A 27358-nucleotide genomic window follows, 5' to 3' on the forward strand; every position below is an offset into this window, starting at 1 on the left:
TTCATGATTCTTGTTCTTTGTAAGATGAATGCGACTCCTATAGCCATTCGAGAGCGGTCTCTTCCAACGTTCGGGTCCACCGTCATGGCACCAAGGGTCTGTTGTGTCTGATGTATGACGGATGATGTGCGCTACGACGAAGATAGTTCCTAAACGGGCATAAGTGATTAGTCGAATACTTAGTTGCTGGGATATATCGTCATTAAAGGGAGGACTCACTGAATTCTCGCGTTATCTGGGACAAGCCAAGTAAGTTGCTGTAGTGTGAAGCCTGATATCGGTCTGCAGCAGTAATCCATCGGAGCTGCTTGAGTTGATTGGGTCCAAGGACAAGTAATAACAGTTAGGTCAACAGAGCTATAATAAGCAAGACGTCCTTGTATAGTATCACCGGGATAGGTATTAAAGAGAGTGCTGATTGTCGGGGTGGAATAGGCAACTGCCAGTTGCGGAGTAATGATCAAGGTATGGACTACTCTTCGAAGGGCCTGGCGGTAGAGAAAGTGGAATATGGGGGCAAAGGCACAAGGATGCACTCATATATCTGAGAAGGTGATGCTTCTCTGTGAAGCTCGATGTCTCCTACACTACCTGGTAGACGGGTGTTGATCACGCGGGTTGGGTGTTGAAAGACCACAAATTCAGGCAGCATGTTGGATAGGTTGAAGTGATTTGGATGGCTTCAAAATAGCCTACAATGGAAAGAGAAAAGAATGGGTATACAAGCGTGGTTGTGCGGAAAGGCAGGAACCGTACGGGAAGGAAGGGGAGTGGGAGGGAGCAGGATGAGAACTTGTAATGTGGATGGCTTCATCAAAGACGAAGCGGGTTACTTGCGGCATGTTCACGCTGGAGCTGGTAAACTAAGTAAAGACAAAACCGTTGGTTGCATTGGTAGTAATGGCCTGCTAACAGTACTACTTAGTCTCTCTCCATCACAGTAGGCGTAGCCCTCCTAGTAAGTAGGACATGTGTATAGCCTCACGCGTTCCTCGAAGGAACAAAACACCAAAGCAACATCGAAAAAAAAAAAGATGCCGGTTTAACCCAGTTACTTTCCCTTCAATTAACCTGGTCTTCGTGCTTAGTATCGAGTTGTAGCCGGTAGGCCCTACACTCTTAGACGCACACAATGAAGACTGCCTCAGGAACGGCCTCGATATCACGCCGGTAGGGGCCGGGACTGGGATTCGAACGTGTGCCACTGCGTTTCCTACAACCTTTACGGGAGGTAATGACAGCCTTCTCTTAGGGCGACACTGGGCGGCTCATTGGCGTACCTTGAAGTCCTCCGGCCGTTAGACCATCGGGTTCACTGGGTTAGTGGGGCTTTCCGATCTACAAACATAAGGGAGCGTTGTAAGGATTCGAGGTTGCTGATTGGCTGGCGGTATATGCTAAGGCAGGCGCAGCTGGAAGAAGGCTGGAGGACATATGGGGAAGGAGCAGTGAATTGCGGGAGGTGAGGTCATTGCGGCAGTTGGCAGTTGCGCGGAGGGCGGATAGATAGTGGATATAGCGGATATCAACATCGCGGATGGGGACGGCGGCCGCGGAACTCTTGGCGACCACAACAACTTTTGAGGACGAGGACCAAATCGATCCTGTCATTGTTGGCAATTTGCATGCAGCATTATCGTATCTTGAGCATTGAAGCGCAGGTGAAAGTGTGAGCTGGAATCGTGATGGCCAGGCTATCATGGCTTCAGTTCATCCTCACTTTTTTAATATTCCAATGTTGGACGCAGCTCTATGATCATGTTAGCAAGACGGTCTCTAAATTCTTCATTTCCAGGGTCTTTGGTTCGGAACTATCTATTATTCATATAGACATAATTCCAACTTAGTTACGTATTCTGGGTAACTCGTATATCTTCTGTCAGGTTTGACAGTCGTTGACTGAATATTTTCCCACGGATTATTGTGGGAGACGGCAGTATTTCCCCGCTTCCTGACAGGCCAGGCGGTGAGACTGACCCACCTAAGCGATGCCCCGTCCATCTCTATAGTACAATCATCACCATCACAGCTAGGTGTACCATGGAACTTCTTAACACAAATAAACAAATGCTTCGTTGCATAGAAGAGATGTCGCTGTTAGTTATCTCTGATCTAGACGGGCATCATTATGTCTTTGTTTTCGCTCATGGCAGAAACTTTCAACCCCCTCTTTTCATTGACGGGTGATCAAGCAGTCTACCGGGACTGCCGTTCTAAAGTCTACGATGGTTACTCTGCAAATCCATGCTGCCAAGGCGATTATCAGCTATTAGTGGAGATCATCTCAACGGAGTGCGCAATCTCATCTACTTTACCGTCAGTTCGTGATCGTTCCATATGAATTTCAGGTATATTCACGTACCCCTCATCCCGTTGAGTGCCTCAAACGCAATCGCATAGTTCCCCAAAGCCTTTGAGACCTGCCGCAGGCTCTGTCGCAGCTCATCCAGGAACCCGCCTAGAGATCGACTGCTTAAGGTCGTCAAGTCATTCCCCACTGGCTCACGCATCGCCCGGGCCTTCAAACACAGCATGATCATCGCATAGCTTGACTGCATGGCACAACAGGCGAAGGTCGGCATCATCCGTGGTATCTCCACCCGGGAATTGCGTGAAAGATAAGGTGGACGAGTCAACGGGATCTCATTTGTTGGATTTGGATACGGCAGGCTGTCCAGAAGGCTGACAATATTTAATGCTGCATGAAGGCAGATTTTCGAGGACGCGTGTGCGGAAAAGGGAAAGTCAATAGCTGCGGGCTCGGAAAGCACGGAGGATAGGAAGCTGTCTGGTGAGGATGTAGGTGGTCTGGAATCTTCGGCGGCCTGCACACGACAGCATCTGGGCCCTGCAGCTGCATCCAGGTCGCAATGGCGCTTGCGAAAGACGGGGATATCTTGGAAAGCGCAAAATCGGTGGGTCTTGATCCTAGCGCTGCAAGGAGTCAGTCATGGTTGTTACAAGAAGAACATGCAGGCATCTACCTGTGTAGCTTGATCTCAGCAATGTGTCTTATCGTATGCAGGGCAACGACGTCCGGTGAGTCCTGGCTTGTGGCAGGCGACTTTTTGGTTGAGTCGTGGATAGACACGCGACATGGATGCAGCAGACATGTTATCTGGTTGTCCAGCTCTGTCATCCGCTGGGGAACCCAGGAGGCATTGAAGTGAGACTTCGTGGTTAGATCCAAATCGTGAACAAAAGTTGTGGCTTCGAGAATGGTCTGCTGGGCTTCGATGAGCAGTTTCCATCCCTGGTACACGTCAGACTCTGTCCGTCCACACGAAAGAGAAGCTCACCTCTGGGATTGGCGTTACAAATCGAGGATCATACGGATTGATTGCAGGGGGCTATATCCGTGAGCTGAATATGTCCAAGAACTGGAGCGCTACTACATACCATCCCGCTAACAATGGATCCCTGGCAGACCGTCAAATACTTCATGATGTTAGCGTAGCTCGTCTGTCAAAATCTAGGCAATACTGACCGTGATCCACCAAGCTCTTCGACGGGCCTCGGAGTATTCATCCTCGTCGACCATCTCGTGTAGCGACATACTCATGGCGGCTGTCAATGCTTGCCCCGCTCGATTACACATCTTATTTATGTTCCCCCTTTGAGCATACTCATATACGCTCAGCAGCACCAATGCTAGGACCGCTTCCAGACAAACCGGCACTTTGCTATGAAATCCCCTCCGCTGATACTGGGGTGCACCGTCAGATAGAGCTTTCGATGGATCAATTGAAGAGTCGAGCAGCTCAAGGTCAGTCTCCACAGCTTCTAGTGCAGACTGTGCGAAGGAATGGGCGAGGTCTCGGCGCAGCTTCACATACTCCGACCGTGAAGGTTGTTTCACCTCAGGATGCGGTATAAGGGCGAGAATGGCTGATATGGCTAGGCTAAGCGGGCTAGAGGGTCGAAAAGGCGACCTTTCGGATAGAGGACGATTGTAAACCGGCACCCGTTCTGGAGGAGGCAATATCGGATAGTAGAGGTGAATGAAGACATAGTAGGCGTCCAGTCTGTACTGATCAGAACAGTTCGGTGGAATGCCGGGTTGAATCTTACATATCCTCGTCACTCGCATACGTCTGCAATAAATCTGGTGGAGGAACGGTTGGTTCTGGTACCATGGGCGGTTCATCTACCATGAATATTGAATCGAATATCTGTTCCATTTCTGTGACGGAGCTTTCGACACTGCGCAGTCCTGCGCCTGGGGCGCCTAGACTCAAGAGCTGGTTGAACCAGCCTAGGGTATCATCAGCTTAAGGTCTCTCCAATACCGCGATAGCTGCATGAGCTGTATACCATCGTCATCCGAGCTCGACGGCGGACCCTCGACTATAGGGCTGCCTTTCTTCTGGGTTTGATATCCTTCATCCGGCGCATCGGAGACGGTTGTCGGGGGGGTTGATGCCCGTTTGCGCTTGCGATTCTGACAGTTTCGTGGACCTCCGCGTTTACTAGGGACATAGCAGCAGATTGTGTCCTTGGCGACACAGTTGGAGCATCGTTCCTGACCGTCGCAACGCACCCGCAACGTCCGACTGTCGGGAACTGTGAGCGCTTGTGATCATGCGAACATTATTGGAGGCAGAACCTACCAGGATAGGCAGGCGACCTTGACGGGGGGCTTGCAAAACCTGCGATGCCCTGGACGAGAGACATCGAGGAATGTCTTGGGAGAGCCCATTGTACAGGAATAAGCGATCTAGCTAATTACTAGTGGTAATCGGTCTTTCAGATCCGAGGGGAAGGTGTTCATCGAGGCCACAACCGATTTATGCAAAACCCGGTGGCGCAAATCCCGGGCACAGCAAACCCCGGTTTGATCGCCACGAACCCGCGGTCGGCTCCTGTTCCCACTTACTGCCTTTCCACTGTATCGAGATCCAGTGCGGAGATCGTATGATCCATTATGGGGCAATAAGTAGAGCTCTCTGACCCGTGCATGATTGGTGTCATGCTCAACCTGACTCGCACGAGTCCAAGCAAATCCCGACAGCGAATCCCTGCCAACCTTTTCCCTTCTGCCGACTTTGCGGGGCGAACGTTACTCGGGGCTTTTATGACTATGCACGTAATCTCGACTAGCCTTTTTCATTTGCTGCAACAATAAGGGCAACACGCACACACCCAGCACCACGATGAATGCGAGAAGAACGAAGAATGAGTGTGTCCGCGGCTAGCTGTATGACCGTATGAAACTCTCCGAGTGGTCGCCCCAAACCGGTTTTTGCAATCGACTGCAGAGCCAAAAAGCCCGTGCGCCACTGTCCACAATGTCGTTGTCTACAGCGGTCAGCGTGTCGGTGTTGTATACCTACGAATTCTACTATGATCAACAACAATATTATATCGATATCCAACGAAGAAAGTCGAAAGAAGGAGACAGCTAAGAGGAAGGCTCTCTATACGTTGTCTACCCGAATAAGAAGAAATCCTGATAAAACAAATGTGTGCTTTCTTTCAAATAACTCTAATGTACAAGTCGAACTTCAATCAATATCTCGCCTTGAGAACCTATCGGATTTGACACGGGACGACGGAGTGGAGAGGAGCAAGGCCGATGTTCATTAAGCCAACGCAGCCGGAGTGACTTTAGTTCTCCGATTCTCCAGTGTTCGCAATGTCCAAGGGAGTCGAGAGTCCAACTCGGTCGACAGTTCGGGTATACTCAACTCCTCCATTCACGCGGTCTTCCCGAACTACCAGGTCCTTGCGGTTGGTGTCGACCAGCAAGCGGATGAGGTCGGGACGCATGTAGTGGCCGCCCTGAGTGGGACAGTTAGTAAGGTGGAAAGAATGCTCTGAATGGATCACTTACAAAGTCAGCTAGGGATTTGGAGAGATGGCATTCATCCAAGTCGATCTGTAAATGTGTGAGCATTCCGCAAGCCAGCCAAAAACAAAGGGGAAAACCCACGTCAACAAACAGGAGTCCCTCGAAGTCCTTGTCAGGGTGAGGGACAAGGTTCTGGCCATCGGGACCGAAAATGCGACCGTGACCGTTATAGATGTGAGGGTCTTCGAGATCCTTGCCAGGCGGAGTGTTCAACTTGATACCTTCGGCGGTAATCGTTTGCCAGGGCGCCAAGGTGTACGTGCCGGTTTCGATGGCATAGGCCGGAGTGACAAGCTGCGCGGTCTTCATCAGCCCTCAGACATCAAAGCAAAGAAGGTTTTTCAGAGGAAAACTTACGTCCGCATTAGCCTCGGCCACGTTGGTGAAGGGATCCGGGTACTTCAAGGTCTCTTTGCCAGGGTAGAGTGGCCAGGCAGCAACGTGGACCTGTTCGCCCAGAGAGGCGGCATACGACTTCATGAAGGGGTTCATGTTCTCCCAGCAGTTGAGGTGGCCGACGCGGCCGATGTCAGTCTGGATGACCGACTCGGTGGTGTCACCGGTGCCGTCGCCGAACACCAAGCGCTCGACATGAGTGGCTCGGATCTTGCGGCGGTGGTTGAGGATATCGCCAGACGGGGAGATCATGACCTGGGTGGTGTACAGACTAGCCAAATCCACCTCAGAGTATCCCAAAGACACATAGATCTTGTTGGCGCGGGCTGCGTTGCGGATCCGGCGCATCTCGTCCGAGTCGGACGGAAGGCTGTTCTCGCGGTACTTCTTCAGAAGAGGCAGGCTCTCCTGGTAGTTCACCTTCCACATCCAGTAGGGATATCCAGGAATCCCTATTCCGGCATTAGCTGAGATTCTTCGAGGGATTCAGGATGGAAGTCCTTACAAAGCTCGGGGAAGGCAATGAACTTGCATCCGGCCTTGCCAGCCTCGTCAATCCAATGGATAGTCCGGCGAACCGACTCCTCCAGGTTGAACCAGCCAGGCTCAGCATTGACTGCTGCGGCCTTGTACTTCTTCAGGACGGGAGCCATTGTTTAATGAGGAAAAGTGGTTTTGGAGGTAGAAAGATGCTGTTGGGACGAGTGATTCTGTTGTGGATGATAGGAGTAACTTCGATGAGAAGTTGCCTCCCTTATATGTTCGACAGTCGCATCGTGAAACGTCTCTAACAGCGATTCTCGCATCGTCCTGATCATTTGATTCGGGAGTCACGGAGCACGGTGTCTGCTTTCTTACTCCCAACGTTGTTTGGAGTCAAGAAAGTGCACACAAGGCACAGCTTGAAACATCGTCCCATCGTGCCGGGATTTGGCACGCTGATAAGGTGGGCTTGAGCGTTGCATTAGTGGAGGATTCGTGAGGAGTACTGCATAAGGCGACAAACCAAACCTTTCATAACCTCCGATGATAGCAGGACTCAAGCTGCGGGCCAAGCAAGTGGGTTCGCGGAAAATAGCTCCTAACGGTTGATCTGCCATGTCCCCCAGATCCCGTTAACATGACGTCTCGGATGAGAACGGAACCTGGGATCTGATAGCGCATGTTCGCCTCATGTCCGGGATAAGCTCGGTTTTCAGATAGCCCATGCGGGGATGGCCCACCGATGTTACAACGTAGCAGCAAACCCCGGGCCGCTGCGTGGAGACCTGCAAAGTCCAAACTTGATCACGCCACATTGATTGCAGATCTACTTTCTGGGAGAGCTTGACGATGACTTCTTGGCTATATGAGTTACAGTGGAGTACTTACACGGAAATATTGTGAAGGGATGAGGCCACTCCGGGTCACTGAATGCTGGTGAAATTCATGCTACAGACTATTGGCTGTGTGGCTTGCAATCCCGAATTATTGCAATTGAGCAATTTCTGTCAGCGTGTCTTGACTCTTACCTCATGCAGCTGGTACCTCAAAGTGAGCTTAGAACCTTTACGGAGGGCATATACTACTACCGACCATGGCCTTGCAGAGCTTGGCGCATCTTACACTCGATGTATAGTTTGTCTAACAGCTTATACATGCACCCCGAGCGCAAATACACAAATGAGTGGGCTCTTCTCCATGATCAACTCCTCTACACACGATCCCCAAGTTGATATATCAATGATCGCAGTTGTCTCGACGAACGAGGTCTTTGATCTCACTAGCTGTTGGAAACTTGCTACAGACAGGTGCTTCAGTTAATTCTTGCTGTCTACTAGTCTTTTCCATCTCTTGCATCGAACGAGTGAACCTTGATCAGATCTTGGATCTTTCTGAAGATACACCGGTTTACGCCGGCGGAGCCAGAATTGATGTTATCCCAATCAGGTATATGTCTATCAGCCCGGATTAGGTCGAGGAGCTTATAGGAAGGAATTCTCGGGCTGAAAATGATGCTAACTAAAGGACAAGGAGATGAAGCCTTCTATAAGCGTAATTCTCCCCATCGCCGGTTGCTGGGGGGGACAAAAAGCCGTGGGTGTCCCCAGAATTTTTAAAACTTTCTCCATACCAAGACAGGTCTATTGAGTCTAAACAAGTTATGTATGCGTCTAAGCAGTCTTCCTTTCAGATCTTGGATATAGACTTCTTTCTACCCATCACCTCAATCAACTGACTAAGCTCGGGGGTGCAGACCCTCCAGAAAGATAAAGAAAAGGGGGTCTCTGCAGGAGATTTCCCACAAGATTCTAACTTGTGAACAGTCACTGACTCTAATCAGATCATTAGACATGGCACCACTTCATAGCTTCTCGTCCGATGGCAACGAGGGTGTACATTGGCGACATAATGAGGCTCTGCGTCCGCCAAAGCTATACTTAGTCGGTGAATATCGCGCTTACAGCGCTTACCCACTACATTACCTGGCTTACCAATGTTTTCCTTTGTCTGTTGTTCTATCTGAGCTTTATAAATCGATTCAGGCAGTGCTACGCTTCAGCCAACTAGCCGACAAGTACAGGATGCCTCGGAAAGGAGCAGGAAAATACTGGTATTACCTGGCAGGAACATCCGCATAATATGCTATGGAAAATCCCCAGATTGTGTGGAGGGCTACACACACACACCACTCATGCGCTTGATGTGGGCGCTTCGCCTGGCAAAATACTGTTTTTAAGCATCCGTCAACTGGCAGGTGGGTACTTAGTCTTGCAAGTTGGAAGTTACGATAAGCTGAGCTTCCACACTTGGGTACTGAGTAAACCCAGCCGCAAGTTCGAGAATTCTTTTCAAGTTACAAACTCGCAGGTTATTTTAGTTGGGTGATTTGGTTAAAGTAATAAGTGAAGCTGGTGGTTTACGTTAGGTTATTAAGGCTAGTCACGAGGACAATGGTTACTCTCTCAGTCACAATGCATGATTCAATTGATTACAGTATCATCTAAGGATACTTGTTTTCCTTCCTGTTTCCTTGCAGCATATTTGAATTCTGTGCATCTCTCCCCCTACTGCAGTCCACAGCATGTCCCATCCTTCCACGCACGCAAGACAGCACATCACAAATATAAACCATGAATGGATGTAATAATAAAGAACGTCCCCCACCTAGCTTCTATGAAAAAGCTAATCAAGAGTAGTCATGTTGTTCGACAATCCCGTGCAGTTAATCGGCAGGTTGATGGGAGGGAACATGCCCTCAGGGGAGAAAGCCAGACTGCTGTAGTTGTACGTCGGGCTCATCATCATGATCTGGCCCACGGTAGTGCCGTACTTGTCTGCAAGGTCCTTGTACACACCCCATTTGAAGACGTAAGGCTGAATGACACACTGGCTAGGATCGCACTGAGGCACCTTGATAAACTGGCCAACATCCAACTCCGCCGTCGGGGAGATAGGATTGACGAGCGTCTCGTTTGAAGGCCCATCCACGTGCATCAACGATTCCACTGTGATGTTGAGTCGGCGGGCAATCACTTCGTAGGTATCTCCTCGAACAGTGTAGTAGAGACGAGGGCCGCCGTAGATACAGGTGCGTGTAGCATTGATGTTTGGCAAGAGACAGGATGTATTGTCTGGCTCGCACACCTCGGGAGGGATGATGAAGTACTCGCCCACATTGGGAACGATGGTTACATCCGCCATGAGGTTTTGGCGGCCGATGTCACAGACACCGCGGTTGGTGGCGCGCGCAACGTCAAAGACTGTTGTGCCATCCACTGTAATATAATAATTATAAGTGGTCGTGTTCAGGGCTGTTGTGTTGCAAGATGCTGCTGCAACAGCCACTGATGTAAGCGAGAGCGCCAAAAGCGATTGTTTGAATGCCTTCATCTTGGCCGGGTATGTGGAGGATTGAATTAGGAAATGAGGGACGCAGAGAAAGAGAGACAGATGCTGAGAATAAATGATGTCGCTGGATGACCTCAATGGCAAGGAGCGGACATGTTGCTTCTTATATAGCTCAGGAACCAGGAACTCGGACACGGCTGCTCGGAGGTAAGGATCTACGGATGCTGCGTCGTTGGGCAATCACTTCTCCGACTCATAACGAAGAGATTGGGTTGCGCGGCTTCTATCCGTCTCTCTGCGGCACAGAGACGGTTCTCTGTTGATTTTACTCGCTAGGAAGTCCGCCGGACTGATCATCTGTGGAGCCGAGGTCTCAATCTCTTCTGCAATGTAGATGATTTCCTTATCAACTAGATGCTGATGAGTGTCTGTCTTCTCAGTGGACAATACCTCTTGACACCCCACATGGGACCTTTTTTCCTTGCGACCTCAGGAGCCAGGGACCGCATATCATCACCCAAACGAGCGATGCTCCGACCTCTGAAATTAACCCATCACTTGCCATAGGTGGACTTGACCTGTTATTTCCCGCTGGTGTTATTGGGCCCTCATTGCGGACGCTATGGAGATGCTGTGGGGGTGGGGAGCGGTGGATCTTGGTAAAGACGGAGTCTGCAGCGACGCACAGATAACTGATCTGAGGCCCCTTGCTCATGCTCGGACCTCCGAATGTTGATTTCAAATCTATTATGATGCGTAGAAGAGTACGCATGAGAAGGAGAAGCGGATCTCGGAGCTAACTACTTGGGTGAAATGCGATGTCAGAGAGGAGGGACTGATTTGGTGGCGTATGGTTATGGTATTGTATGGAGCACATTGCGGTAACTGTCTCACCCTCTTGGTCAGAGTCTTCTTTTCAGCACGGGAGACCTGGAAATTAAGGTTGTTTAGCCACATCTTCCGAACTAGACTATAAATCCCAGCAAACCTGGGGAAGCCGTGAATATGAGCCACTGATCGCCTTGCCAAGTTCTAGTAGTGGACTCGGGTTACTCAATTCTTATCATTAATTCGATATCGACAGGCAGTAATAAAGCTGGGCAAGTTGTTGCCTGGTCAGAATCTGCCTCTTTTTTTTGTTGCTGGTACCTGATGTTGGGACGCCGATATTGCGCTTACCCGATTGGGGTCGGGTTTGCGAAAGCTCCACCGGCCACACATCTGCTTGACGGGCCGTGCATGAGTTTGTCTAAACACCCCAACAAAGCAAATAATCGGCATTATGTTTGCGGACGGGCTATATGGTATCCGCTAGTGGGGATCGGTGAGGGGAGGGGGTTTCTCTTTACTGACTGCATTGTTTCTCCGTATATGCCGCCTCTGCATAATGACCATGTCTCACCTACGGTGTTAGAACTGCAAGCCTCCACGATGTTTTTGCGGGCATGTCTTTCGGATAGCGTATATGCACTTGGAGGTAGCGAGTGATATGTGGTAGTCGCTCGGCTATCGATGCTCAGACCGGTTGAATACATTCATGAATTGTCTGGCTCGACCTGCAGCTACAACGTCCTTGTTCCGGTGGCACCTATGCAACGTATCATTGTGAATTTCAATCGGGCTCCGAGACTTTATTAGGGGTTAACAAGCAATATTGAGGCGTTCATGCGAGTTCTTTACTCCATATGTCATGTACATGCCGCGTTCTTTACCTGCATAACTTCCGTGTCCGTCTGCCCGACGTCCTGCACACGATTGAGATTATTCTCCGCATCCTTTGCCCGTCATTTCTGCCAGGATATAGGCCACTAACTTGCGTTTTCCGTGTTACCCTCGTATTTATGCAGCGGATGGCCGGAGATGCTTCCAGAGTCCATGAACTGCATGCATGTCCACCTGTCAGCAACCAGTAATAGCGACGCAAAAGGAATCACCAAATTGAACATGCCGGTATTTTTGGGCTATGCCCCATCAGATGACCCAGCCGATAATTGTTGTAGCGTTTCGTTATCACCGCGGTTGGGTAGCTTGGTGTATTGCGAGGCGTCTTGTAGACTCGACCTAACGCCTGTTAGTGCTGGGCGGGTGCAGTAGTGTGGGTGTATGTATCTTAGGCGATTTCACTCCAAGCTTTGCTGCATGAATTCAGCTAGTGTGCCTGCATACACCACGAGCGTCCACCTGCAGGTGAAGGATTGTACGGCATCAAAGTAAGTTAGTTTGATACAGTCAGGTCCGATTATTATTCGAACTAAGAGGAGAGTGACGCGTCCATGCAGGTCGATTCCCACACGCAGTACTTGGATATGTCATCTGCTCTACTAGCTTTTTACCCGGAAGTGGAAGGTACACCATGTGCCCCTGGGGGAAGGAACTTCGCAGTGATAGTACCACATGACCGCCTAGTTTGGATATGATGGACGAAGTACCCGGTCTTCCGGTGCCCAGTTATGGGGGAATAATAGCTCATTCTGCGACTTTGAACATATTTCTACTGGCCATGTATAGTTAGTTGAACTAAAAGGATATGGTAATATGGGTACTTGCCATTTATCGAGGTAATATACACGAATGAGGTCGTAGTGCTCAAACTCTAATATTGCGGGAGATATATATATTTTCATTAGAAAGAACACCAGTGGTGCTCGGTATGTTTGGACTGCTACATAAAGCTAAAGATCGAGACGAGAGATTTGGTCAATTATGACTGAAAATAACCACATTATGATTGGAATTAGCTCGCTAATCCAAATCCTGCAATGACAAGTCTGGGGATTCATGTTGCAGATATCAAAACCGACAGTTGGAGACGAGAATGCGAGAATCAGCTGAAAACTTATAGTTCCAAAAACCTCGTCAGATATACAACAAGATCCGATATGGTGTAGTGGCTAACATCGCCGTCTCTCACACGGCAGCCGGGGGTTCGATTCCCCCTATCGGAGCTCAACAACAATTTCTTTTTTTCCGCATTCGCCTCATTGTCCCCGCTACGGGTGTGGGACTCACTGTTTTTCTTTTTCTCTTGCTGTTTGAAATTCCTTGCACATTTCCTTAAACTTCAAAGCCTCCTCCAGTAAGAGCTACGACAATACTGTATGATAAGTAGAAGCCGGTTATCCCCCTCGCTGGTTCGAAAGCCCACTGCCGAGAGTGTTCTTGGCTTCCCAGACAGCGGCGGGTTGCCCCAAATTGGGGAACGACGGATTGATTGGTAAGATGATGTCAATCCCTCGGCAATCCTCGAGCTGCTATCTATACCCGACCATTTCCCATTCATATAGTAGTATGCAGAAGAAATCAGACCCTTGACCAGTCAACATGGCACCGAGCACGATGAAAGCAATTCAAATCCAACAGTTTAATGAGCCGTATCATGTATCCGAAGTGGCCGTTCCTCAACCAAAGCCACATCAAGTATTAGTGTGCGTCAAGGCTGCTGGTTTCTGTCATACCGATTTGATGGCTCTAAACAATGAATTTGGAACCCAATTACCCTTTATCGGATCCCATGAGCCGGCGGGGATAATAGAGGAAGTTGGTTCTCGAGTCACGGAGTTTCAGAAAGGCGACCGTGTCGGCTGCATCAACTTTGATAGTGTTTGTGGTAAGTACGGCTGGGGGTTGTAAATGTTGTCGTCTCGTGGCAGTCATGTTAAGTCGGCCTTGATTGGGGTGGAATGTAGGAAAATGTCCGGACTGTAAAGCTGGTCGTCCTATCTACTGCGATGCCCCGATGATGAAGGGCATCACTGCTGATGGAGCCTGGGCCGAATACATGGTCGCGTGAGTAGTGCTACTTGAGTCTCCCAAGATGAGTATCTTCGTGTCTAACCTTATACATAGAGATGCTCGATTCATGATAAAACTACCTGATGATATGGAATTTAAAGTGGCAGCACCTCTGATGTGCGCCGGGATTAGCATCTATGGCGGCATAGTTCGAGCCAACGTGCCCCAAGGCGGCTCGATTGGCATTGTTGGGATTGGTGGACTGGGCCATATCGGTACCCAAGTTGCCAAGTGCATGGTAAGAAAGAAAGTTGGAAGCCAGGTTAGAGAGATACAGATGATAACGACCATGAGCAGGGCTACAAGGTCGCGGCAATCGATGTAAAGCAGTCAGCTCTGGATGCAGTGGCATCCTACGAACACAAGCCCGATGTATCCATTCTGGCCACAGACCCAGTGGAAAAGTCCCAGGAAAAGATTAACAAGGCTGTCCCTGGCGACTATCCAGGACTCGATGCGACCGTGCTAGCCACAGATCATCCATCGGCCTTTGAATTAGCGGCTGCTCTTACGCGGAAGCACGGTAAGATGGTCTTGCTTGGTCAGCCTGAAAAGGGGATCACCATGTCATATCAGACGACTATCTACAAAGATATCACGTTGGTGGGCTCCTTGATCGCGGACACAGCTGATGCGCAGGCGTTCATCCAGTTGTTCCACGAAAACAAGCTGCACGTGGAAGTCAAGGAGTGGAAGCTGGAGCAGGCAGAGCAGATGAGGCAGGAATATTTAGCCGGAAAGTCGAATGGCAAGAATGTCATTGTCATCGATTGAAGAGTCTGAGTTTAAAATGCAGAGTCTCGCTGGAAGATACTAACCTGAACGCCAATCTAGCTTCCTCCTGTTTTCCAGTCGCCGTGGGGCAAAGCATATTAGCTGACAGGATGGCGTCGGATGTGAGGAAGTAGCGGATGCTTAAAATAGCCACCACTACTACTATTATTTGTTGGGAGGAGACTCAGATCGTGACGTTCCTGTCAATATTTTAGAAATAGGGTCCCAAAAGTATCGAGACGAAAGGCATGCATATGTATCATGGAAACCCATCATCAGCGATTCCATTGATGGATTCAACCGTGGCGAGAACTACAAGATACAGTACGCTATTCTGAGATGTGCCTCTACTCAGTGCTTCTCCCTAGCAATAAGAATTCGGCCAAAAAGTCCCGTCCCCTTAGGAAGGGGCACTGCAATATGCCCCTGGACGGATGCTGCACGCACTATCAACACACTAATCGGTAGGAGCATCCGACTGGAAGCTCCAGGGGAGCAGCTACTTTGCCCCAGTGGACTTGTATGCCATTAGGGAGTCTTAGACCCACGACTGATACAGAACTCGACTCCTTGGTCATGCCCAATAGACTGTTTCGTCAAGACTAACAGATAGTAGTATAGGCCTTTATCACATCGACATGATGGTGCCATTGCATCGACGATAGGCGAATGACACCATATTCAATCAATGATATGAAGAGTCGTCATGCGACAACTAAGGATCATCTTTCACCAATGCTGCTCCTCCTGGCAGACTTGTACAAATCCTCTCGGCTGCATTAACGGCGGGCCCATTTTTAACGGGACTCTTGGTGAGCCTTTTTCTTTGCATAACTTAGCTTTGACCACCCAGGGGCTTCAGCATTCAGTTCGTGAAGAACAAGAAAGGCGCTAAAGGGATATTATTGCTAAAAAAGGATTCCATTAGCAGGGCCGGTGGAGGCGCGTCGGTGTGCCAGAGGGAGACCAACGATACCGGCAATCTCGGCGGATCTTCTTGCTGGGGAAAACGGCCGAGTCCACCTTGCACACCGGGCCCAATTATTCCTGCTATCAGCACCATTCATTGTGTCTTCATGGCTGGATGGGCGTTGGTGAGTGGTCGATGCTGAGGGCTGGCTCGGTCGGAGCGCCAAAGAGTAAAAGTGGGCGGGAGTGGCACCCACTTTTAATTTGAAACACCACGGCCTTGAATAAGATTGTCCAGGAACACCACCAGGGGCCCAGGACAGCCGATTTAATCAATGACAGAACGATGAGTGTCGCACTACCCTGCTCGGAAGCAAGCTCGATTGGATGCTAGATGGAGCATCGTACCAGAGCACAGCTGCTGTTCACCTTCATATAAGGACGGTCGCGGAACCTGGTTCCTGCACAGCAACCTACGCTCTTTTCCCGAATATTTCCGGCGCCTGCTAAATAATTATTGTCACTCCCTTAAACTACTTCATCATGGTCGCCTACTCGTCTCTTCTCCTCGCTCTTTCGGCTGCCTCGAGCGCCGTCGCTCTCCCCAATGGCAAGGCCCTGCTGGACATGGCCAAGCGCAGTCTTACTTCTTCCGCGGAAGGCGAGAGCAACGGCTACTTCTACTCCTTCTGGACCAACGGTGAGGGCGACGTGACCTACACCAACGGCGACGCTGGTGAATACACCGTTGAGTGGACCGACTGTGGTGACTTTGTGGCCGGCAAGGGTTGGAACCCGGGCAGTGCTCAGTAAGGATTTTTCCATCGCTGTTTATCGAATAAAGATGGGTGTTAACCGGTATATTCAGGGCCGTTACCTACAGCGGATCATGGGAAACCGACGCCAACGCCTACCTGTCCGTCTACGGTTGGACCACCTCCCCCTTGGTCGAATTTTATATCGTCGACAAGTACGGTGATTACGACCCCTCCTCTGGCCTGACCGAGCTCGGCACCGTCGACAGCGACGACGGAACCTACAAGATCTACCAGACCACCCGTGAGGACGCCGACTCGATCGAAGGCACTGCCACCTTCAAGCAGTACTGGTCCGTGCGCACTGAGGGCCGTATTGGTGGAACCGTCACCACGCAGAACCACTTCGATGCCTGGGAGAACCTTGGTCTGGAGCTGGGTACCTTCAACTACATGATCGTTGCCACCGAGGGATACGAGAGCAGCGGGTCTGCCACCATCACCGTTGAGACTTCTTCTGACAGCACCGAGGAGAGCTGCTAAGCGCTCTTTTGAAGTGACTGCTTTACTCCTTCTGTATATAATCAGTCCCCATCGGGTTTCACTTCTTGACCGAACTCATAATCTCATTGTCACATCTGGGTGGGGACGACTAGGCCGCGACATTGTTCTTCAACATTTGTTTTCGTATTATTTTACCCGCTATAGGCATTCATAGATTACACCTTCCTTGTAGCGGCTGTAACCGTCGCAGTGGGAGTGACACGAGCAGCAGCTACAGATGATCATGCTGAAGTTGCTCCAAGCACGCTACTGAATAGCTCTTCTGGCGTTCGGCAATACTACTGTCATGGACCACCGTAAGTGTCAGGCCGGACCGGATCAAGAAAGTGGAGCATGATTGTATGTGCTTAATGTCACGGAGCAGGTCCGAGTGCTATACTATTCATTCTCTTGATATTTAGAGCTTAAGATCCCCAGGCTCCTCTGGTTGCCGATTCTGAACCCCGAGGGCCTGAAGACTTACTGGCGCCATTGTGGACAGCCATTCTAAAAGGGTAAACCAAACCTACCATTCGAGGACAACAACAACCTCGCTAATAGCCAGCCAAACTACCACTGCTGTTTTATACCATCTCTTTGCGCGGGTTTGAACTCTACGCATGAGAAGCCACTGTCTTCATAGAACAAAGCAACTACGCGGCCCCTGACTACTGGCTCCTGCTGCTTCTTTAGGGCACGATTATCTCCAAGATATCTCTCGACCCGTTCCTGCGGTATTCCATGGTTGATAGCTCTAATTCTTGAATACCGGTACCATCTCCCGGTTGGAGTCATGACGTCCAGCGGTGAACCCTTTCAGACAGCTCCGATTAGTCAGGGATGCTTTTTCCCACGGGGTACCCCGCAATTCGGCACGATGATCCCCCGACCTCCCCTATCCACCAGAGCCAATCAAGACCCGGCCAGCCATCGGCAAGTGTGTGCCCAGCCGGACAAGACGTGTCCTGCTCGGGATAATCTATGGCGAGCGCTGGCAGCTGGACTGCAGGGGCTTCCGTCGTGGCTTCGGGTGTATTAGACCGACTGTCGTCCAGCAAGATCTAAATGCTTAATTGAGCTTGTCCTGTCCTTCTCTCATCCCCTTTTTGTCCAGTCCCAATCCATCGGGGTATGTACTAGATCATCCTCGAACGGCCAAGATGCGTCTTTGGAAACATGACTTTCGGGGCAGGGCCCTGATCATCGCCATCACCATGGCCTCCTGTCAAGCCTTCCTCTTGCTGGGGTTTGACCAAGGTTGGTAGTTTTCTTCACGGTCTCCCGGGATAGAGGATGATGATGGCTGACAAGACGGGAATGATAGGTGTCATGTCCGGCATTGTGGGTGCGGATAATCGCTTCGCCCGCGACTTCAATAACCCCGACGCGGCGATGCAGGGCAACATTACCGGTCTCTACGATATCGGTTGCGTGATCGGATCCATCATTTGCTACTTCATCGGCGAGCGAATGGGTCGTCGAACCATGCTGATGATGGGCGGGTTCATCATGATCATCGGAACCGTCATCCTCGCTTCCTCCTACACAATAGCACAGCTGCTGGTCGGCCGAATCGTTACCGGGCTGGGTAACGGAATGAACTCCTCCACCGCCCCCGTCTATCAGAGTGAATGTTCTCCAGCAGCATACCGTGGTGCACTCCTCACCCTTCAAGGAACCGTCACTATCCTGGGCGTGGTGATCGCCTACTGGTGAGTTCGACCCATGTTACCACACATTTACCGATGTACTAACGGAGCAATTCTCCATAGGATGGACTACGGCACCAGCTTTACTGATTCCTCCTACGAATGGCGGCTTCCCCTCGCCTTTCAGGCTGTCTTCGCCATCTGTCTCATCTTGCAGGTGGTCGGTCTCCCAGAAACCCCCCGTTGGCTGGTCCAGCACGACCGTCATGAGGAAGCCCGCGCTGTCGTGGCTGCCATCGAAGACACCACTATCGATGATCCCAACGTCACCAAAACCATCATGGACATCCAATTCGTGCTGGAGGAGGAACAAAAGGACGGTCCGTTCCGCGTCAAGGAGCTCTTTACCTGGGGCGAAGTGCAGAACCTCCGACGTCTATTCATCACCATCACCATTGAGCTGGGCCAACAATTCACGGGATCAAATATGATAAATTATTACGGGCCGGTGATGTTCCAGGAGACCATGAATATGAGCCGCAACTTGTCACTGATCCTGGGTGGGGCCATGCAGTGTACCTACCTGGTGGGTTCGGCAATCCCGGTGTTCTTGATGGACCGGTATGGACGGCGTACCTTACTAATGGTGTGCTCGGCCGGCTTATGCCTGTGCTTCGTGATGGTGTCGATTCTGCTCTCCCTGGACCGCGAGGACTGTGCCTACGGCGCGACCGTCTTCATCTTCATCTTCCAGATCTTCTACGGCGTGGGCTGGCTGCCCGTCCCATGGTTCTACCCAGCCGAGCTGAACACAACGCGGGTTCGGACGCGGATGCAGGCCATCGCGTCCGGATGGAACTGGATGGCCGTGTTTGCCGTGGTGAAGATCACTCCAATTGCATTTGGTGGGTTTTGCTGCGCTTGATGAATCAGGAAGAATGACATACTGACATATGATGTATAGACAACATCGGCTGGCGCACCTTTGTCATCTTCGCGGTATTGAACGCCGTATTTATCCCGATGGTGTACTTCTTTTACCCGGAGACGAAGGGACTCGAGCTCGAGGACATCCCCTTGCTTTTCCACAAGGGTGGAATCACCGGAGGAGTCTTCACCTCGAAGGGTGGACGCACCGTCACACCCGGCCAGCACGCGCTGGAAGCCCGCGTGGACCAAAAGGTCGAGGGCACGGTACAGCAAGTGGAGCATATCGGATGAACTGCGTAGCAGTAGCTGTTTTGCTTTCTAGATCTCGGTATTATAATGTTAGACTTGTCTACAATGAACGAATGAATCATGTCATCATTTCTCCATATTGTTAAGTCATACAGTTGGCTGCTATCGTAGAGTTGAAAACGAACGACATAAAGATCGGCACCAGCGATCGACAGGAGTACACATAATTAGAAAAGCACCACTCACCAATTTTACCACACGCAACACACAACACGGCGTATTATGCAATCTGTCTCACCTTACCCGAAATGACCAGCATAAACACATTCTCAGTCATAAATCATAACCAGAACCATAACCATAGCCATGAGAACTATACCCATACCCCATCCGTAAGCCTATAATAAGATGATCGACCCGATCACATCTCATCCAGCTTCGGTGGCTCTTCTTCCCCTAGATTATTATCGAGATCCCGAGTCACCCGCTGCTGTTTCTGTTGCTGCTGGATATTGATATCGCCCCGGTCGGCTTTGACCTGCGGTGCCTTAGCCAATTCTTATAACCCACTTACCTTGATAGAAGGGAAGGGGGATAAACGCACCGAGATCTCACTAGAGGTAGCATGGATCTCATCCCAGTGGGCCGGATTCTGTGCTGACTCGTCGCGTTTCTGGACGAGACTGGGAGAATCCTCCAAGTTGTCTGGGTAGGAAGGGGGGATGAAGACTGAAGTTGAGATGTTAGTTTGATGCTTTCTTTCGATGGGAACAGGGGTAGAGGTAGATGAGGAAGCAAAGTGGCAAAACGTACACTCCTCTCCCTTGTTGCTATGCACTTCGGGCGGATGGTAGTAGCACACACGGGCGGAGTAGGTCGGACGAAGGACGAGAGGACGACTGAGAGTGGAAGCTCGTCTGAGGATCATTGTGGTAGATTTGATTGTCGATCAGTTTGAGTGAGTTGTAGATGGATTCGTGATAGATGCGTAAAATGGCGTCTAGACCAGAGTGATGAAGGACGGGAAATAATAGTGTGGGGATGGCAGGTAACTAAGGATTAATTGTGACGGACAGCAGAAAGTTTGGGTCGTGATGTCAGAGCCACTTTTGACACTCTCTGGTAAGTTTCAGGCGTGTGACAGGTGTGACAGGTCACGTTTCAGTCCCGTGCCTTTCTTCTGGACTGGTGTCGATCGTTGGTGGCTTTCGTTATCTATCCAGTGTATACATCACCTCTCTCTCCCTCCCCCCTTCTGGCACTTTCTAACCGCACAATATTGAGTCAAGCTTAATCAATTAGATTAAGAATTCATCTATCAACTGATTAATGTTTATCTACCAAAAACTCGGGTTAATCTAATCAATGCCGCTCCCCATTGTCTACCTCCCCCTTTTGAGGTTCGTGATGAGTCTCACCGGCGTTGAAGGTAGACGAATAAGGTGGCGGAGACCTCAGGAAAAAGGGATGCGACTCCACTATAGTTGACTCGTATCGGAGCTGCGGGCCTGTCTCAAAAACTAGTGAGCACCTTAAAAGGGGTTCACGGGCTCTGCTCGAGTCCAACCGCGTACTAAGAGTTCCTACGGAGCTCAAGGCCGTTTAGAGATAATCCCCTGTCTGGGATAGATGAGAGATGAGGAGGCAGGTGACTGATCGGACACCATGATGTGCGTTCTGCAATCCGGTGGGGTAGAATTTTGGGGTACTTCATGCCTGCTTGGGCAATGCCCGACAAGTGATGACGATGGCATAATGCAGCAAATCGATCTGGTTGTTGGGGACTGCACCCAACGTGGTCTAGATAAATGAGGCTGTTAGTGGTCCCCCTAATCTTTCTTTCTCTCTCTGGAAGGACCACCAACCAACCATTACGGGCAACATCCACACAGAAAGTCGGTGTGTCGACCGGAAAAGACCAAGCACGCTTCTTCGTTATTCCGCTGGTTGATGTCTTTCCGTGGTTCCCAGCCTCCCCAGTCTAATTACAGACTGGAACTTGATGAGCGAGTGTCTTGTGTCTTGCAGATAGGTGCGCAGTCCGGTGTTCCAGGTTGCCTGAGGATCATGCAACCATCGCTTAAGGCTCGCCTCGGCGACTGATCATTGGGGTCTGCAAAGTCCTGCCCAGCCAATTTTTCTTGGTTGACGGCAAACTGGCGGGACGGCGATCCACACTTCTCCATCGTGGACGGGCGAAGCGTAATCCCCCCATCAATTGCCGAATACGAACCAATCGAATACCGGCCCGGAAAATTTTTCGACACACTAAGGCAATTTTAGGCATCAGCTGCGGAAATGCATCGAGCTTCTAGCATTGTGACGTGAGATGAGATTCGAGGGCCATCATTGGGAAGGTTGATCAGCACAATTACAAGCATCGGCTAGAAGATAGCTAAACCTTCATTGCGCCGATCGGCCGCCGCCAAGTCACTCAATTGTCTGACAGCTGCCATGAATGGAGACACAGCCGGTCTCAGGTTCATGTTGACCTCCCAAGTCTCGGCTCGTGGGGATAACAAGGACGGGGTGGAGTGGCCGATCAGCATTAAGGAGACCGCTGGGAGAAGAGGCGATTACCATTGAATGAATCGATGACAGACGAAGCGGAGCCGAAAATTCCAACTGATCACTTCAGCCGCCCCACTGATTAGCTGTCGTTATTTCCCAATTCATGGTCTGAGGGGGTCGCAATCTGCATCATGTCAGGATTTTTTTCCTTTTATTTTTATTTATTTTTTTATTTTTTTTTTTTATCTGGCATGGTAGGGTATATACTTGTTCGACCGTGTGTGTGTGTCGGGGGCCATTTCCCTGGCCGAACATTTCAATAACTTCCCTGCCCACTTCCGCCGGTTTTCTTCTCTTCCTTCAGCTCCAGTGCCTTCACCCCAGCTTGCACCATGTCTGAACCGGGATACCATGCGGAAAACCACCCAAGGCATATCGATCGCAAAGCCCTGTACACCGATCTAGAGGCGCGGATCGACTATTTGCAGAGATTCCTCGACTTTAACGCCGGTTGGTGCCCCCCCGGGTCTTCCCCACAAGGCTGTTTACGTTCATTCTGCCTTTTTCCGCGGGAGTTGATTCTCCACGGCAACACCACGCCTAAACTGACTTGAGCTGAATACAGACGATATCGCAACTCTCGTCCGGGGCGCCAAATATGTCAAGGCTCTAGCTCCCACCGTGGTGGACAAGGTGTATGTGAAACTTCTGGAGTTTGATATTACGGCGCGCGTCTTCCGCACTCGGAACACAGCGGTAGAAGAAGAACCGGACGACTATCCCACCCTTAATAGCCCGGCAGTTCAACGTCGCCGTCAGTTTCTTCGATGGTACATGACCAAACTGTGTTCCGACCCAACCAAGCCTGAATTCTGGCGATACCTGAACCAAGTCGGGTATGCAACGATCCTATGTCCCCGCTTGTCCCTTTGTATTGGCCTACGAGACTAACGGGTTATTCCAGGCGCATGCACTATGGGAAGGAACGGCTGCACTCGTTGAACGTCGAGTACATCCATATCGGAGCCTGCCTGGGCTTCATCCAAGACATCGTCATGGAGGCAGTGCTGACATACGAAAAGCTCACCCTGCCGTTCCGGATAGCGCTCGTCAGGGCCCTGGGCAAGGTGATTTGGATTCAGAACGATCTCTTTGCGCGATGGCGTCTTCATGATGGGGAAGAGTTCGAAGACGAGATTGAGAGTTTGCACAATAAGCAAGAAGCCGGCCCCCAAGTCACACCGAAGCCCAGCTCGACATATCTGCGGGCCGATGGACCGTCTTGCGTCAAGACTTCGACGGCCAGCTCGACATCCTCTTCTGAATTTGCCAGCCTCTTTTCGGAAACGTCGTCTCTCGAGACCACCCCATCTCCACCCACCATTTCAGCCCCCACGCAATCCGCGCAACGTTCGGCGTGCCCGTTCGCCCACGGCCCCAAGCAAGGCGTCGAGACCAAGGTCTGGTCTAGCGCATGGCGTCCCGGGTCCGTTGGATCTGGTGGCACTCGACACTAGTGCTCAGGCGACACTTCTGCTAATATGATAAGTGTAATGATAATATCCGTTGATCGGACGAGATAGACTGGGCGCGTGTTTCGTTTTGTTTGTTATACCCACAAGGATCTGGCTTGCGGACAGTTAATTACGAGCGGAATAAATGAGTTTCAATGCATGCATATGGTTCACTCTTCAAATAGGGTATTTACATGCCATACTTACGTGTTAGACTATGGATAGGGATGACGTGAGCACTGGCACGTTGACCCTAGAATTGGGGGCGGGGGTCCGGTGAATGATGATGGCAACAGGTACAGTCTTCCGAATCCACACTAAATGCTGACTCGACCCATTAGAAGTGGACCCTGCCTGTGCCCATCGTGGATGCAGCTGAAAGAAGAAACTTTGATGTTGTCGCTGTTGTAACTGGAGAGCCATTGATCTGCTCAGCCAAATGTTCCAAGATATTTCTGACATGCTGTCTGACAACATGGTGGGCTCTGCACAGTCGAATGAACGCAAACGGCTACTATTCATGTGGCTTCATAAGACTCCATTTCTTGCAGCACTTCACTTCAAAATGATTAGTGATGATTTCCGACCGTACCGAGTGTCTTGCGTATTGCGGAAGCTTTGAACATGCAAAATGATGCGTGTAAGATACGATCTTTGAGATGTCATGACTGAGGCTAACAACTCGTCCTCGGTGTAATTCATACCGTGCAGGGTGCTCAAAGTGTAAATGATCAGCACTCCTGCATGCCATCGAACCTGTAAGAACTTAGTCAAAGAAGCAATGCATCTTCTGTCTCTTGGCATCCAACTGCCGTTGTTCCCCTCTTTGTGTGGCCGGTACTTGGACGAGATAGGTTGACGACTGAAACGCTCCAGGAACCGAAAAAAGCCATCTTATAGGAGGAAAGCACCTCCTTGACACAGATGATTTTCTCTGTGAATGATCAGGTTTGCGATTGATGATATACTCGGAACGCAATGTCCTACGCGGGGTATCCAAGAGACTGTCAATTGACGCGGTGGCTGCTCGATCGCTATCAAAATTGCCGGAGCAATTCCGAGCCCATATCCAGTTTGCCGTCATCGAGCATTGCTTGACTTCAGTGCGGACAAATCGCGTCGTACTCTGCCTCCGCATGGCTGCCGATCCTCCTTGCATCCCCTCACAACAACAACGGCATTTTAGGCTCAATCGCCGACATTCCGCACATAAAAACCCACTGTCGGAAATGCCCAACAAAGCCCGTGCTGGACTCTTGACGGGTATCGAGGTGAGCCAGGAAAACGGAAGAAGATGAGAATGCCCTCAGCCATCAGTATTGGAGTGATCGCGGGCCTGAGTGTCGCTGCTTCGGCCGTACCTTCTCTCCAGAAGAATGGCACTACCTGCACCGTCATCCCTTTAGGAAACGGACAGGATGATGTCCCCAACATCCTCTCGGCCGTTGACGAATGTGGCCAGACCTCTGGAGGGAGAGTTGTTCTCCCAGCGCCGTATACCTACCGAATTAACCAACGGATGACGACTCACCTGACCGATTCCCGACTCGAGATCGGTGGTACGCTTCTCTTCAGCGACGATATCGACTACTGGGTCAACAACTCCTACCGGGTGGACTTTCAGAATCAGTCAAGTGCCTGGCGTATCACGGGTCATGACTATGTTGTGGATGGAGGTCCACGTCAAGGTGGAGTGGATGGGAATGGACAGCTGTGGTACACTTGGGCCAAGGGAGGAAGCAATGTCTTCGGACGACCGATGCCAGTGCATGTGTTCGAGTCGACGCGAGCAACCCTGCGTAACCTGGCAATCCGGCAGCCTCAGTTTTGGGCTGTTCTTGTCGATTCCTCTTCGCATATCAACCTCGATAATTTTTACGTGAATGCCACAAACCATGACTCCTCGGTGAGCCCAGAGGGCGAGTGGGTGCAGAATACGGATGGGATCGACACGTACCGATCCGACCATATTACGGTTACCAACTGGGTGTACCAAGGCGGAGACGATGCAGTGGCTTTCAAAGGGAACTCGACGAACATACATGTAGAGAATGTCACGGTTTACGGCGGACCGGGCATCGCTTTTGGGTCGCTGGGACAATACCCCGACCGGACGGATATTGTGGAGAATGTGACGGTTCGGAATGTTCGAGTAAGTAAGGCTCAGAGGCATGATGGCATTTGAATTCACAGGTATAGGTGCAACCGTCCTTCCAACGGGCGATGAATTCCGGGGTTTACTTCAAGAGCTGGTAGGTACCATGTCCTTCACAGCGATCCCTGGCTGACCAGCTAGGATCGGGGTCAATTATGGTGTTCCTCCGAATGGTGGCGGGGGCGGCCATGGATACGTGCGCAACGTCTCAGTCGAAAACCTTCGACTCAAGGATGTGCAGTTACCTGTGTATATTGACACCTGGTGAGGGCGATACCACCATGTTTGAGGTACTCGGCTAACCCGGGCAGCTTGAGCTATCTCTTCAGCGAGAACATCACGCAGTATTGTGACACATCGACGTACGAATTCGAGGACCTCCACTTCAGAAACATCAGCGGCAATGGACTCGCAACGGTGACTGATTACCCGGGGAAGAATATCAGCTTCGCCGTGGCTTTGCTTTGTTCTGAGAAGGCACCGTGTACGGACTTGACCTTCCAGGACATCAGTATTACGCTTCCAGGGAACTATACTGGCAAACATGTACTGTGCGAGAATGCTGAGGCGGAGGGGCTCCCATGCAATTCGTGAGCTGTCGCTGAATGAGACAGATCGTGTCCATAAATAGAAGTCAGATGCATGTCTCACATGATTGCTCGCTTGCTGTTGGTAAGGTTTGACAATCACCCCAGTTGTGCAGCGAAGTTAAGTCACATTGGATGACTTTGGGGTTCCAATCGGATCTCGTTTCCATAGGACCAAATCATGATTATGTGGAAAGCGAAAGTTCGCCAAGCTTGAGAACAAGGTCTCTCCACCCCGTAGAGTCTATAACTCGCGCGTCTCGGAGTGTATCGAACGCCATGTAGTCAATCCCGAGCACTCGTGTCCCACGTCATGGTGAGTATGCAGTGAGTCAGGGACACAGATATAAATGGTGGCACACTGTCGTTTCTCGCAGGAGCAACACTGACAACAGAAGATATCCCGATAATTTACAGCCTCGATTTCAGTGCGACATAACGATGTATTTTAAGCAATCCTTGATTGCATCTCTTCTGGCTACGATGACTTGTACATCTTCCCCACCCCATCAGGGATACCCACTGACACTCAGTCTAGACGCGCAATCCCCATCCCACCCCACTATCACGGCGACCCCATGTGGTTCTAATTCGTCGTGTCCCACCGGCCAATACTGTACGACAGCCACCTTTCACACACCCTCCACCACGTACATCACCACCTGCGTGCCTACCCCAACCTGTCTGACCGTCTACTGTAAGCATCCTCCCCAGTCGGCTCGTGATACAGCTAGCTAACAGCTCAACCCAGCGGACTGTATCTCAGGGGGCGGGGGCCCGATTTGTTGCTCAGGATACTGCGCAGCGACCAAGTGTCGATCGACGGATTCGAATTGGCCAGAATGTAGTGAGGATGGTGGGGTGTGTCGGGATGATGGAGATTGTTGTTATGGGAATAACTGTGAGGATGGA

General features: G+C 50.6%; 11 protein-coding genes and 1 non-coding gene across 12 annotated transcripts; 7 read left to right on the forward strand and 5 right to left on the reverse strand.

Moving 5' to 3' along the window:
* Positions 1 to 2262: 2262 nt before the first annotated feature.
* An01g14540 (uncharacterized protein) lies at positions 2263 to 4959 on the reverse strand (the record flags this gene model as incomplete). Its single annotated transcript, XM_059745839.1, has 10 exons — positions 2263 to 2306; positions 2363 to 2934; positions 2985 to 3253; positions 3300 to 3350; positions 3400 to 3438; positions 3488 to 4025; positions 4072 to 4255; positions 4315 to 4563; positions 4611 to 4717; positions 4877 to 4959. The coding sequence occupies 10 exons, from the start codon at positions 4957 to 4959 to the stop codon at positions 2263 to 2265; spliced, it is 2136 nt and encodes a 711-aa protein (XP_059603372.1).
* A 648-nt stretch (positions 4960 to 5607) lies between these two features.
* An01g14550 (uncharacterized protein) lies at positions 5608 to 6900 on the reverse strand (the record flags this gene model as incomplete). The annotated part of the gene is made up of 5 exons (XM_001389807.1): positions 5608 to 5781; positions 5834 to 5878; positions 5933 to 6145; positions 6209 to 6699; positions 6753 to 6900. 5 exons carry the CDS (start codon positions 6898 to 6900, stop codon positions 5608 to 5610), a joined length of 1071 nt encoding a protein of 356 aa, XP_001389844.1.
* A 2512-nt stretch (positions 6901 to 9412) lies between these two features.
* An01g14560 (uncharacterized protein) lies at positions 9413 to 10120 on the reverse strand (the record flags this gene model as incomplete). Its single annotated transcript, XM_059745851.1, has 1 exon — positions 9413 to 10120. One exon carries the CDS (start codon positions 10118 to 10120, stop codon positions 9413 to 9415), a length of 708 nt encoding a protein of 235 aa, XP_059603373.1.
* A 1902-nt stretch (positions 10121 to 12022) lies between these two features.
* An01g14570 (uncharacterized protein) lies at positions 12023 to 12841 on the forward strand (the record flags this gene model as incomplete). The annotated part of the gene is made up of 5 exons (XM_059745853.1): positions 12023 to 12148; positions 12232 to 12288; positions 12587 to 12636; positions 12706 to 12726; positions 12817 to 12841. The coding sequence occupies 5 exons, from the start codon at positions 12023 to 12025 to the stop codon at positions 12839 to 12841; spliced, it is 279 nt and encodes a 92-aa protein (XP_059603374.1).
* Positions 12842 to 12951: 110 nt separating this feature from the next.
* Positions 12952 to 13023, forward strand: tRNA-Glu (CTC). Its single transcript has one exon. It is a non-coding gene; the product is annotated as a tRNA-Glu (tRNA).
* A 376-nt stretch (positions 13024 to 13399) lies between these two features.
* An01g14590 (uncharacterized protein) lies at positions 13400 to 14644 on the forward strand (the record flags this gene model as incomplete). The annotated part of the gene is made up of 4 exons (XM_001389810.1): positions 13400 to 13685; positions 13765 to 13864; positions 13925 to 14108; positions 14168 to 14644. The coding sequence occupies 4 exons, from the start codon at positions 13400 to 13402 to the stop codon at positions 14642 to 14644; spliced, it is 1047 nt and encodes a 348-aa protein (XP_001389847.1).
* A 1452-nt stretch (positions 14645 to 16096) lies between these two features.
* Positions 16097 to 16851, forward strand: An01g14600 (uncharacterized protein; the record flags this gene model as incomplete). Its single annotated transcript, XM_001389811.3, has 2 exons — positions 16097 to 16362; positions 16422 to 16851. 2 exons carry the CDS (start codon positions 16097 to 16099, stop codon positions 16849 to 16851), a joined length of 696 nt encoding a protein of 231 aa, XP_001389848.1.
* Positions 16852 to 17083: 232 nt separating this feature from the next.
* On the reverse strand, positions 17084 to 17344 carry An01g14610 (uncharacterized protein; the record flags this gene model as incomplete). Its single annotated transcript, XM_059745873.1, has 2 exons — positions 17084 to 17245; positions 17336 to 17344. The coding sequence occupies 2 exons, from the start codon at positions 17342 to 17344 to the stop codon at positions 17084 to 17086; spliced, it is 171 nt and encodes a 56-aa protein (XP_059603375.1).
* Positions 17345 to 18011: 667 nt separating this feature from the next.
* On the forward strand, positions 18012 to 19721 carry An01g14620 (uncharacterized protein; the record flags this gene model as incomplete). The annotated part of the gene is made up of 4 exons (XM_001389813.1): positions 18012 to 18108; positions 18176 to 18563; positions 18624 to 19405; positions 19465 to 19721. The coding sequence occupies 4 exons, from the start codon at positions 18012 to 18014 to the stop codon at positions 19719 to 19721; spliced, it is 1524 nt and encodes a 507-aa protein (XP_001389850.1).
* Positions 19722 to 20238: 517 nt separating this feature from the next.
* On the reverse strand, positions 20239 to 20607 carry An01g14630 (hypothetical protein; the record flags this gene model as incomplete). Its single annotated transcript, XM_001389814.3, has 2 exons — positions 20239 to 20408; positions 20493 to 20607. 2 exons carry the CDS (start codon positions 20605 to 20607, stop codon positions 20239 to 20241), a joined length of 285 nt encoding a protein of 94 aa, XP_001389851.3.
* A 1975-nt stretch (positions 20608 to 22582) lies between these two features.
* On the forward strand, positions 22583 to 23707 carry An01g14640 (uncharacterized protein; the record flags this gene model as incomplete). Its single annotated transcript, XM_001389815.1, has 3 exons — positions 22583 to 22700; positions 22816 to 23086; positions 23155 to 23707. The coding sequence occupies 3 exons, from the start codon at positions 22583 to 22585 to the stop codon at positions 23705 to 23707; spliced, it is 942 nt and encodes a 313-aa protein (XP_001389852.1).
* Positions 23708 to 25004: 1297 nt separating this feature from the next.
* Positions 25005 to 26127, forward strand: An01g14650 (uncharacterized protein; the record flags this gene model as incomplete). The annotated part of the gene is made up of 3 exons (XM_001389816.3): positions 25005 to 25856; positions 25904 to 25956; positions 26001 to 26127. The coding sequence occupies 3 exons, from the start codon at positions 25005 to 25007 to the stop codon at positions 26125 to 26127; spliced, it is 1032 nt and encodes a 343-aa protein (XP_001389853.3).
* Positions 26128 to 27358: the final 1231 nt, after the last annotated feature.

Source organism: Aspergillus niger (genome assembly GCF_000002855.4).
Source record: "Aspergillus niger supercontig An01".
Lineage (NCBI taxonomy): Eukaryota > Fungi > Ascomycota > Eurotiomycetes > Eurotiales > Aspergillaceae > Aspergillus > Aspergillus niger.